The sequence below is a fragment of the Amblyraja radiata genome, chromosome 21 (genome assembly GCF_010909765.2).
Source record: "Amblyraja radiata isolate CabotCenter1 chromosome 21, sAmbRad1.1.pri, whole genome shotgun sequence".
NCBI classification, from domain to species: domain Eukaryota; kingdom Metazoa; phylum Chordata; class Chondrichthyes; order Rajiformes; family Rajidae; genus Amblyraja; species Amblyraja radiata.
The window spans coordinates 11,426,501-11,438,295 of NC_045976.1; the positions used below are offsets into that span (position 1 = coordinate 11,426,501).

The 11,795-nt window shown below is 44.5% G+C and overlaps 1 protein-coding gene across 1 annotated transcript; it reads right to left on the minus strand.

Annotated features, from left to right (window-relative positions):
* Positions 1-3,105: 3,105 nt before the first annotated feature.
* On the minus strand, positions 3,106-11,257 carry rergl (RERG like). The gene is made up of 5 exons (XM_033039308.1): positions 11,135-11,257; positions 10,964-11,020; positions 7,162-7,235; positions 5,065-5,213; positions 3,106-3,469 (listed from the first exon to the last, which is right to left on the minus strand). Exons 1-5 carry the CDS (start codon positions 11,184-11,186, stop codon positions 3,199-3,201), a joined length of 603 nt encoding a protein of 200 aa, XP_032895199.1. The 5' UTR covers positions 11,187-11,257; the 3' UTR covers positions 3,106-3,198.
* Positions 11,258-11,795: the final 538 nt, after the last annotated feature.

Genomic DNA, 11,795 nt, shown 5'->3' on the forward strand with positions numbered 1-11,795 from the left:
TTACACTGAAATCTGAGAGGGAAGTTCTTCCTGGTGGCCAGTGAGCTGTAGCTCAGCAGTAGAGTTGCTGCCTTATAACACCAAGAGACCCGGGTTCAATCCTGACCACGGGTGCTGCCTGTACGGAGTTTGTACATTCACCCTATGACCGCCTGGATTTTCTCCGGGTGCTCCAGTTTCCCCCCCACACTGTGCAGAGGATGTTTGTAGGTTAATTGGCTTCTGTAACTTGTCCCTAGTGTGTAAGATAGTGCGATCGTACGGGGTGATTGCTGGTCGGCGCAGACTCCGTGGGACAAATGGGCTGTTTAACATTAAGTCTAAATTAAAGATGTTTCAAATATTACCCCAACTCAAAAAGAACGATAGTAGAATTTTGAAAAAAGCTTTCTGTGCAGCCAAACTATTTCAGACAGATCAACCTTTAATATTCACAGGTAATCTCTGCCACAATATTACTTAAATAGATATCAAAATATATGACAATCAGATCTGACTGCACAATTCGACTTGAAACAATAATATCAATATGTTTAAAAGATGATATATCAGAATATCACAGACAGAGTCACTTTAAAATCATTTCTGGTCACTCCATTACAGGAATGATGTGGACCCATTGGAGAGGGTGCAGATGTGGTTTACCAGAATGATGACTGGATGGGAGGGTATTAGCTACAGGGAGAGGTTGTTTTCTCTGGAATGCCGGAGGTTGAGGGGAGACCCGATAGAAGTATATAAAATTATGAGAGGCGTAGATAGGGTAGATAGTAAAGGGCCTGTCCCACTTAGGTACATTCTTTAGAAGACTGCCAATGACTAGGACAATGGAATTCACTGAACTCAGCACCGGCGACCAGCTACGTTACCTGGCAACAACCTACAACAGCACCTACGACAGCCCAAATTGTCGCCACTGTCTCCGAAAGCCTGTAGTCGCCTAAGTGGGACAGGCCCAACAGTACCATTTCCCAGAATTGAAATATAAAATACAAGAGGGTATAGCTTTAAGTTGAGAGGGGCAACGTTTAAAGTGAAGGGTGCCTGGAACACACTGCTAGTGATGGTGGTGGAGGCACATACGATGCTGGTGTTTATGACAGTTTTGGATAGGCAGTGGATATGTAGGGAATGGAGGGACATGGATCAAATGCAGGCAGCGAAGAGTTGGACTCGGCATCAAGTTCGGCAAAGACATTGTGGGTAGAAGGGCCTGTTCCTGTTCTATGTTATAGTGACCACCACCAAGCTTTCCTGGGGTGGGAATAGACCGATGAGCTACAGCTTTTAATTAAAGATAGACACAAAATGCTGGAGTCACTCAGCGGGATAGGCAGCATCTCTGGAGAGAAGGAATGGGTGACGTTTCTCATTACTTCTCTCCAGAGATGCTGCCTGTCCCACTGAGTTAAGGGCCTGTCCCACTTACGCGTCCCAAATCGCGCGCGACCTTCGCGGGACCATCGCGCCTCAACGCGACCATGAGATCGCATAATTAGCATGCCAAGGACACGTAAGTGGGACAGGGGCTAAACTCCAGCATTTTGTGTCTATTGTCAGTGTAAACCAGCATCTGCAGTTCCTTCCCACACAGCTCTTCATTAAACCAGTTTTAAGGCTCCATTATTCTCTCCTCACAGATGTAGGTCAGGAATGCCAATCAGATCAATCCTTCTGTTTAGAGCCCTACAGCCAAACTCGGTAGGAAGACCAAGATGCCCCATATACACTAGTCCAGTGGTTCCCAACCCTTTTTTTGGCCATGCCCCACCTAATCACCTCTAAAATCCTGATGCCCCCCCCCCCCCATATTTTAGCACGAGTAGACAAAGAAATAATTCTCAGAAAATGGAATTTACTCAAAATAACATCTGAAACATAAACTACATATGTTTACCTGATGCCCCCCATAAAAATCAAATTGCCCCCCTGTGGGGCGTATGCCCCACGTTGGGAACCACTGCACTAGTCCCATCTTCCCAGTTTGGCCCATATCCTTCTAAATTTTATACCTATCCAAGTGTCTTTTAAATATTTAGTTTAGTTTAAACATACAGCATATTTCTATAATGCATGTTGTTATAGTACCTGCCAGAACTACCTCCCGTGAGAGCTTGTTCCATATACCCACCACCCTCACAGTGTAAAGGTTGCCCCTCAGATTCTTAATAAATCTTTCCCCTCATCTTAAACCTATGTCCTCTGGTTCTTGATTCCCCTTCTCTGAGTAGTGAATTCACCCTATTTATTCCCCTCATGATTTCATACACCTCTATAAAAGACCATGCGCTCCAAGGAATAAAGCCCAAACTCTTCATCTAAAAAGAGACATCAAGTAATGTTAATGCTGGCCAAATTGCAGAGGCCCGGACACCAAAATTGAGTAAGGGCTTCTGGGCTGCTAGGCCATTTGGTCAATTTAAATATGCCTTCTGCAGAAATAGGACAAGCTGCAGATTAGTGCCAGTTTGTCTAGAGCCTAGATAAGAACTGCAGGAAGAGAATGAAACATCTGCAGATCCTGACAATTAGGTGCAAATTGCATGGAATGGATTGGATGAATGCAAACCAGACATACACATTGTATATAATGTAGCAAAGCTAGATGTTGATTGGATTAATTATTGAGCCTTGTCTGGTGTCCTTCTGGAGTGTCTCTGCTTGAGCAAGGCTAAAGAGGGCTTGATCAGGCAGACACGAGGATCGAACCTGTGGTGGTTAGGTATAGTAGTGGAACTGCAATTGTGTTTTGCCAAAATATAGTTTAGATGCGCAAGTGCTTGACTCAGTGATTTTTGACTGAAACTAGACTGGGGGGAAGCTTAGAGCTATTTACAGTAAGAGTATTGACTTCTCTGTTGATGTAGAATGAACAGAAAGGTTGGAGTCACCAGGTATTATTGCAGGCTGTACACTTGTCCCAACATAAGCAACAAGGTTGACACAAAAGCTGGAGTAACTCAACGGGTCAGACAGCATCTCTGGAGAAAAGGAGTAGGTGACGTTTCGGGTTGAGACACTTCTTCTTCAGAAGAAGAAATCTGAAGAAGGGACTCGACCCGAAACGTCACCTATTCCTTGTCTCCAGAGATGCTATCTGACCCGCTAAATCACTCCAGCGTTTTGTGTGTATCTTCGGTTTAAACCAGCATCCGCAGTTCTTTCCGACACATAAGCAACAAGGTGGTTTACGTGGAGCTACACGGACTTCCTTCTTTTACCGAACACATTGTTGATGAGCTTGGCCATCGACTTTGAGCCACTGGGTCTCCTCCTGCGATTCCCACTTGCATTCCTGATGGCCTTTGAAAACATCTTCCCGACCTCCTGCCGATCTTCAGCTGCCGACAACTCGCTAAAGTGGCATTTGTTTTCTCTGGCGAAGAGCATTCCTTCTTCCTCCCTCACCTCTCTCACGTGACACAGGTCTTGCTTATTGCCAACCAAAACTATCACTGATGTAACATCTCTGTGCAAATTGAAGGCAAATTTCAGTTCGAGAGTCCAAGAGTGTTTTACTGTCACATGTCCCAAACAGAACAATGACATTCTTACTTGCAGCAGCACAACAGAATATGTAAACATAATGATCAACATTATCAACAAAAAGTTCACAGTATATATATATATATATATGAATATAGGAGAATAGGAGAGAGTAATGGGCGTGTGAGTGAGAAGACTTTATGCCCCTGTCCCACTTAGGCGATTTTTTAGGCGACTACGTCACATTGTCGCTGGGGTGTCGCCTGTATGTTCGCGAGTAGTCTCCTCAGTCGCACAAAGAATCGTAGCGTTTTTCTGGTCGCCGCTGGATTTTGAAATGTTTAAAACTTTTCGGTGGCAGTCAGCTTGACGCCAACGAGCATAGCTTGACTTCTCCTGACGTTGGTTGTCTCCAGGATGGCGTAGGTTGTCTCCAGGATGGCGTAGGTTGTCGTCGGTGCTGACTTCGGTGAATTCCATTGGTGACTACCTACATCAACCGGCGACAGGTACCGGCGACTGAATGGTCTTACCTTGCCGTAACTTGTCGCGGATGGACGTAGGTTGTCGTAGGTGGACATCCTAATGGGTCGCCGGTTGTCGGTAGCTTGCCGTAGCTGGACGTCGACTAGTTGGTAGGTTGTTGTAGACATTGTCGTAGACATTGTTGTAAGGGGGGTCCAGTTGCTGGTTTTTCGTTGACCTGCTACGACTATGAGAGTCGCCGAAAAAAATTGCCTAAGTGGGACAGGCCCATTACAGGGAAATGTAGGGGGAATATGGAGCATATATGTTGAGAACCAAGTTAGATTTTGGCCTTCTCATCATTGAAAACAATAGACATATAAATATGAACAACTTAAAGCAAATCCTATCTAACCTTGGGGCGGCCCAGTGGCGCAGCGGGTAGAGCCGCTGCCTCACAGCGCCAGAGACCCATGTTCGATCCTGGCCTCGGGAACTTGTGGGGTTTTCACGTGTGGGTATTTTACATGCGTTATTCTACCACCGTGACACTCTCTTTGACAGAGGCTGGAGGTGAAAAGGAAACTAAAGGTTGTCGGGTAAGGAGAGAGGTGTAATGAAAAGTGAAGGCAGAGAGAGAGATCGAGGGGGAAGTGGACAGGAGGGAGGGGAAAGAGGGGGGATAACAGGGAAATGGGGGACTGACAAGATAGAGGGGAATGGAGCAGGGTGACTGGTGCTTGATCAAATCCAGCATCTGCAGTTTCTTGCGTCTCCCTATGAAATTAATCTCTGGAGTGTGGTTACAGTTTGAGCACTGTGGCTGTTCGACAAAAATCCAAATTAAAGAGAGTTATTTATCAGGGAGGGATATGGAGCAAGCGCAGGCAGGTGGGACTAATGTAGATGGGACATGTTGGCTGGTGTGGGGAAGTTGGGCCGAAGGGCCTGTTTCCACACTGTATCACTCTATGACTGCAAGAGACTGCCGATGCTGGAATCTTGAGTAAAACAAGAAGTGCTGGAGTAAGTCAGAGGCTCAGGCGGCATGTGTGGAGAATATGGACAAGCGACGTTTCGGGTCGGGACACTTCCTCAGAATAATACACTTACCTTTTGTAAATTTCACTGTTCGTTTCTCGTAGTTGTTTAATGAGAGTTCTTGCTGAGATAAAGGAGGATCGGTCACCAATATCATACACCACAACAAACCCGTCAGCCCAGTTCATCTGATCAGTTAGTAACGACTTATTCTCTAAATTCTAGAAGAAAAGGACACGTTACATTCTTAACCATGCCATTAAAGACTATATTCAATGTGTTAATCATTAATTCTGATCGATTTGTTGCAGTTACAAAGTTATTTCATTGAATACGTTCTAATTCCCGGGATGGCGGGACTGTCATATGCTGAGAGAATGGAGCAGCTGGGCTTGTACACTCTGGAGTTTAGAAGGATGAGAGGGTATCTCATTGAAACATATAAGATTGTTAAGGGCTTGGACACGCTAGAGGCAGGAAACATGTTCCCGATGTTGGGGAAGTCCAGAACCAGGGGCCACAGTTGAAGAATAAGGAGTAAGCCATTTAGAACGGAGACGAGGAAACACTTTTTCTCACAGAGAGTGGTGAGTCTGTGGAATTCTCTGCCTCAGAGGGCGGTGGAGGCAGGTTCTCTGGATGCTTTCAAGAGACCTAGATAGGGCTCTTAAAAATAGCGGAGTCAGGGGATATGGGGAGAAGGCAGGAACGGGGTACTGATTGGGGATGATCAGCAATGATCACATTGAATGGCGGTGCTGGCTCGAAGGGCCAAATGGCCTACTCCTGCACCTATTGTCTATAATAACAAGTGCAAACTCAAGTCATGTGGGTGACATGGAAACAAGAAGGCTAAAGCATTTGCTAATTACCATACAAGTTGAATATATAATGAGGCTTTGGAATCCATTGAGTAAAACTGAAATACTATTGACATTAACAATATATACGTATTTGATTCATTGAAAGATACAACATGGAAGCAACCTCTTCGGCCCACCGGGTCCACGCTGCCCGTCGGTCACCCGTACACACTCATTTTGTTATCCCACTTTCTCATCCACTCCCTACGCACCAGGGGCAATTACAGAGAGTCAATTAACCTACAACACCTGCACATCATTGAGATGTAGGAGTAAACTGGAGCACCCCGAGAACAAGAACGTGCAAACTCTACACAGACAGCACACAAGGTCAGGATCAAACCTGGGTCTCTGGTGCTGTGAGGCAGCAGTTCTACAATTGCACCTCTGAGGCATTTCAGCTACAAGGAGAGATTGGATAAACTTGGGATTGTTTTATATGGAACATCAGAGGCTGAGGGAAGACCTGATATGAAGTACATGCATTTATGAGAGGTATAGATAAGGTAGACAGTCAGAACCTTTATCCCTGGTTGGAAATGTCAAAGAGGGTATAGCTTTAAGGTGAGAGTGGGTGTGTTTGTGATGTGGGGGTCGTTTTTTTTTACAGAGTGGTGGGGGCCAGGAACATGCTGCCAGAGGTGGTGGTGGAGGCAAATGCTACAGTGGTGTTCAATTGTTTTTTGGATAGGCACGTGGATATGCAGCTAGTGGAGGGATATGGATCACTGCAGGCAGAGGAGATTAGTTTAACTTGGCATCATGTTCGGTACAGACATTGTGGGCTGAGCAAGCTGAGTTAATGGTGCTTCCAGTTTAAGAACAGAATATGGATTGCTTATTTTAGAACAACTTACAGTAGCAACATACCCAGAGGCCATGTAACCATTCTGATACAAGACAAAGTGTCTACTGCTATCAGAGTAATGTCCTCTGTTCCATAAGACACATGTTGTCACAGTGACGCAGCCGGTAGAGCTGTTACCTCACATCGCTAGAGACCCGAGCTCGATCCTGACCTCAGGTGCTGTCTGTCTGTGTGTAGAGTTTGCACATTCTCCCTGTGACCACGTGGGTTTCCTCCGGGTGCTCCGGTTTCCTCCCACATCACAAAGACATGGGATGTTTGCAGGTTCATTGGCCCTCTGTAAACTGCCCCCTAGTGTGTGCGGAGTGGATGAGAGAGTGGGGTAACAGAACTAGTGTGAATGGGCGATCGATTGTCGACGTGGACCGGCAGACCGAAGGGCCAGTCTCTACACAGTATTTCTGAACTAAAACTCCAACTCCAAAAGGCAAGACTTACTTGGGAACATGGATCAAATATTTCTAAATTAATTTGCCGTCCGTCCACGGATAAACGCTTTTTGTAGATGCACTCTGCAAAAATAATAAGTTTAATAACATTATTACACAGCCATATTTCAACTCCTGCCCCCGAACAAAGTCGGGTGAACAATACCACACACAGTTCAAGATGTAAACACTGTGAGCTGTAACCCATTCGATCCTGAACTTCAACATACAGTCACATAAATATTTCACTTTTATTATGTGCAATTTCAAACTTGTTCCTTCATACTGCATTTCAATAATTTTTCATAAACAACATAGATAATAAATTTATGAAAAATCTTTATTCTCATTTTTTAAATAAATATTTCAATTTTATTAGCAATTCAAAACTTGTATCTGCATATTTTTTCAATGTTTTTTATATAAATACCAAAAATCAAAAATAAATACTTCTCAATAACGTTTTCATCTTTCAATTTTATTAGCTGCATTATGAAACTTGTATTTATGTCTTTTCAATCTTTTTTGTGAATAAACTAATATTTTAAAAAAATATTTAAATTTAATTTGCAAAATAAATCCATAGATTTTTAAATAATTTTTTTCAAATTTTTTTCATAAATCAATTTGGTTCATAAATATGTTATTTTTTCATGAATTATTATCCCTCCTCATTCTGTTATAGTGGATAATTGGCAATAACGGACACCAACCTCCCCTCCGTGGTCCGTTATTGTGAGGGTTTATTGCATTTAGTTTAAGGGTACAGTGTGTAAACAGGCCCTTCGGCACGCTCAGTCCACTTCATCTGTCGATCACCCGTTCACATCAGTTCTATGTTATCCCACTTTCTCATCCACTCCCTCCACACTAGGGGCAATTTCCAGAGGGCTAATTAACCTACAAACCCGCACGTCTTTGGGAAACCCACGCGGTCACAGGAAACAGGTGGGCGGCGCGACTCTCGTCAGCAGCGGCCTCTGCAGTCCGTCTGTCTTTTTATTATTTTTGTCTCGTTTCTATGTAGTTTTTATTTTATTTTTTTGTCAGGGTATGTGTGTGAGGGGGTGGGAGTGGGGAACTTTAAAATCTTTCCCCTGCACGGGAGACCCGACCTTTTCTTTGTCGGGTCTCCGTTGTCGTTGGGGCTGGGCAACGTGGAGCGGCCTCCAGCAGGAACGACCTGGGGCTCCAGTTGCGGAGCTGCGGACTACTCACCATCACGGGGCTGGCCGAGTCTGGAGCGGGTGGAGCTGTGGTGGAGCGCTGCAGCGACCCGACCCCCGGAGATTCGGAGGCTGCAACCGCGGGTCTGGCGGACGGCAACACCGGAAGCCCGCGGGTCCCTGGTGGGAGACCGCTTTTCGGGGCTTCCACAGCGGCGACTTCTCCCGCCCGAGTTGCGGGGTTGAAGAGCACCTGGAGCGGGTACTTACCATCGCCCCGCGCGGCTTGGAATGGCCGCGGGACTTTGCGAGCGCCCGCCGGGGCTCTAACACCAAGACCCGGTGCGCGACCTTGCATCACCCGGCGTGGCTTTAATGGCCGCGGGACAATCACCATCGCCAGCCGGGGGCTTTGACTTTGACTCTGACATCGGGGGGGGGGGGGGGAGTGCAGTGGAGAGATACTTTTTTTTGCCTTCCATCACAGCGATGTGATGGATGTATGTGTAAATTGTGTTGTGTCTCGGGTCTTTTTCGTTTTGTATGTATGGCTGCAGAAACGACATTTCGTTTGGACCTCAACGGGGTCCAAATGACAAATAAATTGTATTGTATTGTATTGTATTGTAAGACGTGCAAACTCCACACTCAGACAGCACTCGAGGTCAGGGTCGAACCAGAGTCTCTGTTGCTGAGGCAGCAACTCTACCAGCTGTGCCACACATTTAATTTAATGAAGTTATCCCACACATCTCCTTTAAACTTTGCTCCTCTCACCTTAAAGCTATGCCCTCCAGTATAGGGTGATTTCACGAAAGGTCACTGGAGCGTAAATCCCCACTCACGTGACCGAAAATTTTAACTGGGGGACAAGCGTCACTTCCGGTACATGTTAGTGGATGGGAAAACACGCACTTTCACACCCGTTAAAAACATCGAAAACGGCCAGGTTTTGAGCTGCAATTAAGTGAGCCAGTCGGGGTGACCGTGAGGAACAGCTACCTAAATTTACAGTAAAAAAAAAAGATGGAAACTAAGGTAAATACAAGAGGGAGCTGAAGGTGTAAAAACGGCGGAAGTTGATTGCCGACATTTTTTCGTGGAGATTTAAAGATCCAAAATATCGGGAATTATCGCGTTTGCTCGCTGCATTTCATCAAAAGTGGCATTATTGGCTTTGTTATCTTTATTCATTTGTTAGATTAAAAGTTAGAAACCTGTCAGTAAAATTGCAAAATCGCCCATGGTTCTCGGGTGGGTTTTAACATGCAAAATGAACACGCTTCTGAAGCTACATTTACCATTTAAATAATCGTAAGCTTGCATCTCAGTAAAATTGATTTCAAAACGCATTGAGAGTTTACGATTATTTAAATGGTAAATGGAGCTTCAGAAGCGTGTTCAGAACCATGGGCGATTCTGCAATTTTACTGACGGGTTTCTAACTTTTAATACTTTTCATATAACAAATGAATAAAGATAAAAAGTCAATAATGCCACTTTTGATGAAATGCAGCGAGCAAACGCGATAATTCCCGATATTTTGGATCTTTAAATCTCCACGAAAAATGTCGGCAATCAACTTCCGCTGTTTTTACACCTTCAGCTCCCTCTTGTATTTACCTTAGTTTCCATCTTTTTTTTGGACTGTAAATGTAGGTAGCTGTTCCTCACGGTCACCCCGACTGGCTCACTTAATTGCAGCTCAAAACCTGGCCGTTTTCGATGTTTTTAACGGGTGTGAAAGTGCATGTTTTCCCATTCACTAACATGTACCGGAAGTGACGCTTGTCCCCCAGTTAAAAATTTCGGTCACGTGAGTGGGGATCTACGCTCCAGTGACCTTTCGTGAAATCACCCTATAGATCGGGTTGACAGTCCCAGAGTGCAAATGTCAACGACTAGAGGACACAGCTTTAAGGTTAGAGCGGTAAAGTTTAAGGGAGATGCGCGGGGCAAGTTCTATTTCTACAGTGGGTACTGGGTGCCAGGGGTGGTGGTGGAGGCAGATACGATGAAGGCAAGCATATCGTATGCCTTCTTCACCACGCTATTTACTAGTTTTGTGTATTTAGATGGATATGGGCCAAAAGCGGGCAAATGGGACTAGTTTGATGGGGCATTTTGGTTGGCATGGAGAAATATGGGCAGAACATTATAGACTTCAAGTGTTCAAGAAGGAACTGCAGATGCTGGAAAATCGAAGGTACACAAAAATGCTGGAGAAACTCAGCGGGTGCAGCAGCATCTATGGAGCGAAGGAGATAGGTAACGTTTCGAACCGAAACCCTTCTTCAGACTGATTATAGACTTCACGATCCCTTTGTACATCAACTTCCAGCATCTACAATTTTTTTTTAAATGTATTCCTTACCAAACTATCTGCAGTTCATAGTAGTCAACTACCCTTCAATGCCATTCCAGGAAGCATTTTGCATGCTTTCAAAAACATAAATGGATTTAAATGTCTAAATATTAAGACACATCCCACAATTTATTTTCTTGCTAGTAGGGTTCACTTTGAAACAAATCCCTCCAGCTCTTGCAACCCGCACATTAATGCATGAGTTTTCCAAACCGAGCTGATATTTGCAAGAATATATTTCCTGCAAGCTGATATTTGCTCTAAATGACCTCCCAGCTTACCTGAATTGGACGCATACTCGCCAATAAAACGCTTGGTTAGGAAACGCACGATTAGCGCTGCAAACAGACAAAAACACGCGAAAATCTTGTTACAGTCACGAATGCAGAGTGTGCTCTTGCAGAAATGTAACTTAATGCATGAGGGTTGTTTGCAATGCAATGTTTGCCTACCTGACTTCCCGACCCCTTCTGATCCCAACACAGCGAGTTTGATCTCATTCATGCTTCCGATGCTGTGAGTTGCAGTCAGCCTTGAATCGCTTGCAGGGAGCTCTTACACATTAGCGCTCTCTCTGCATGTACGCCAGACCCTTTTGAGGGAGCGCACCGCCTTGCGTCACATGCGCCTGTCGATCATCTCTCCCGGGGCTGCGACCTACTTTATTGCATTTGCAAATCTTGCATCTTTGCATTCCCTTGAGGGGCTGCATAGATCCTAACTTCTGCATCTGCAATGGAAACAAAATAAAGGAACCAAAAATAATCAGAGCTAAGACTTTTTCCATGCAGTATCTTTCAATCAATTCAGAGACTTTTCTTAAATTAAAAGAACATATAAAGACATTTCAGATCTAAATTATCACTGACACTGCTGTACCTTCCAATTAATTCAAAGTTTTCCTTAAATAAACACAGAATTATACAAAGGAATTGCAGATCACTCAGCATTATCACTGGCACTGCAGCATCTTTTGATCGATTCAAATTCATTTTTTTATTAATAAATATGAAGTGAAATATGTAAAGAAATTGCAGATCACTCTGAATGATCACTGAATTTGTGCTGAATGAATCCTGGGCTGGATAAAGAAAATAAGGCGATTGACAGTAA

Bases quoted from the DNA above. Each gene is read 5' to 3' on its own strand.
- rergl (XM_033039308.1), bottom strand. From the start codon at position 11,186: ATGAATGAGATCAAACTCGCTGTGTTGGGATCAGAAGGGGTCGGGAAG. The intron at 7,236-10,963 runs GTAAGCTGGGAG...TTATTTTTGCAG, and splicing joins CGAGTATGCGTCCAATTCAG to AGTGCATCTACAAAAAGCGT. The intron at 3,470-5,064 runs GTAAGTGTATTA...CAATTTGCACAG, and splicing joins AACAGTGAAATTTACAAAAG to AGATGTTACATCAGTGATAG.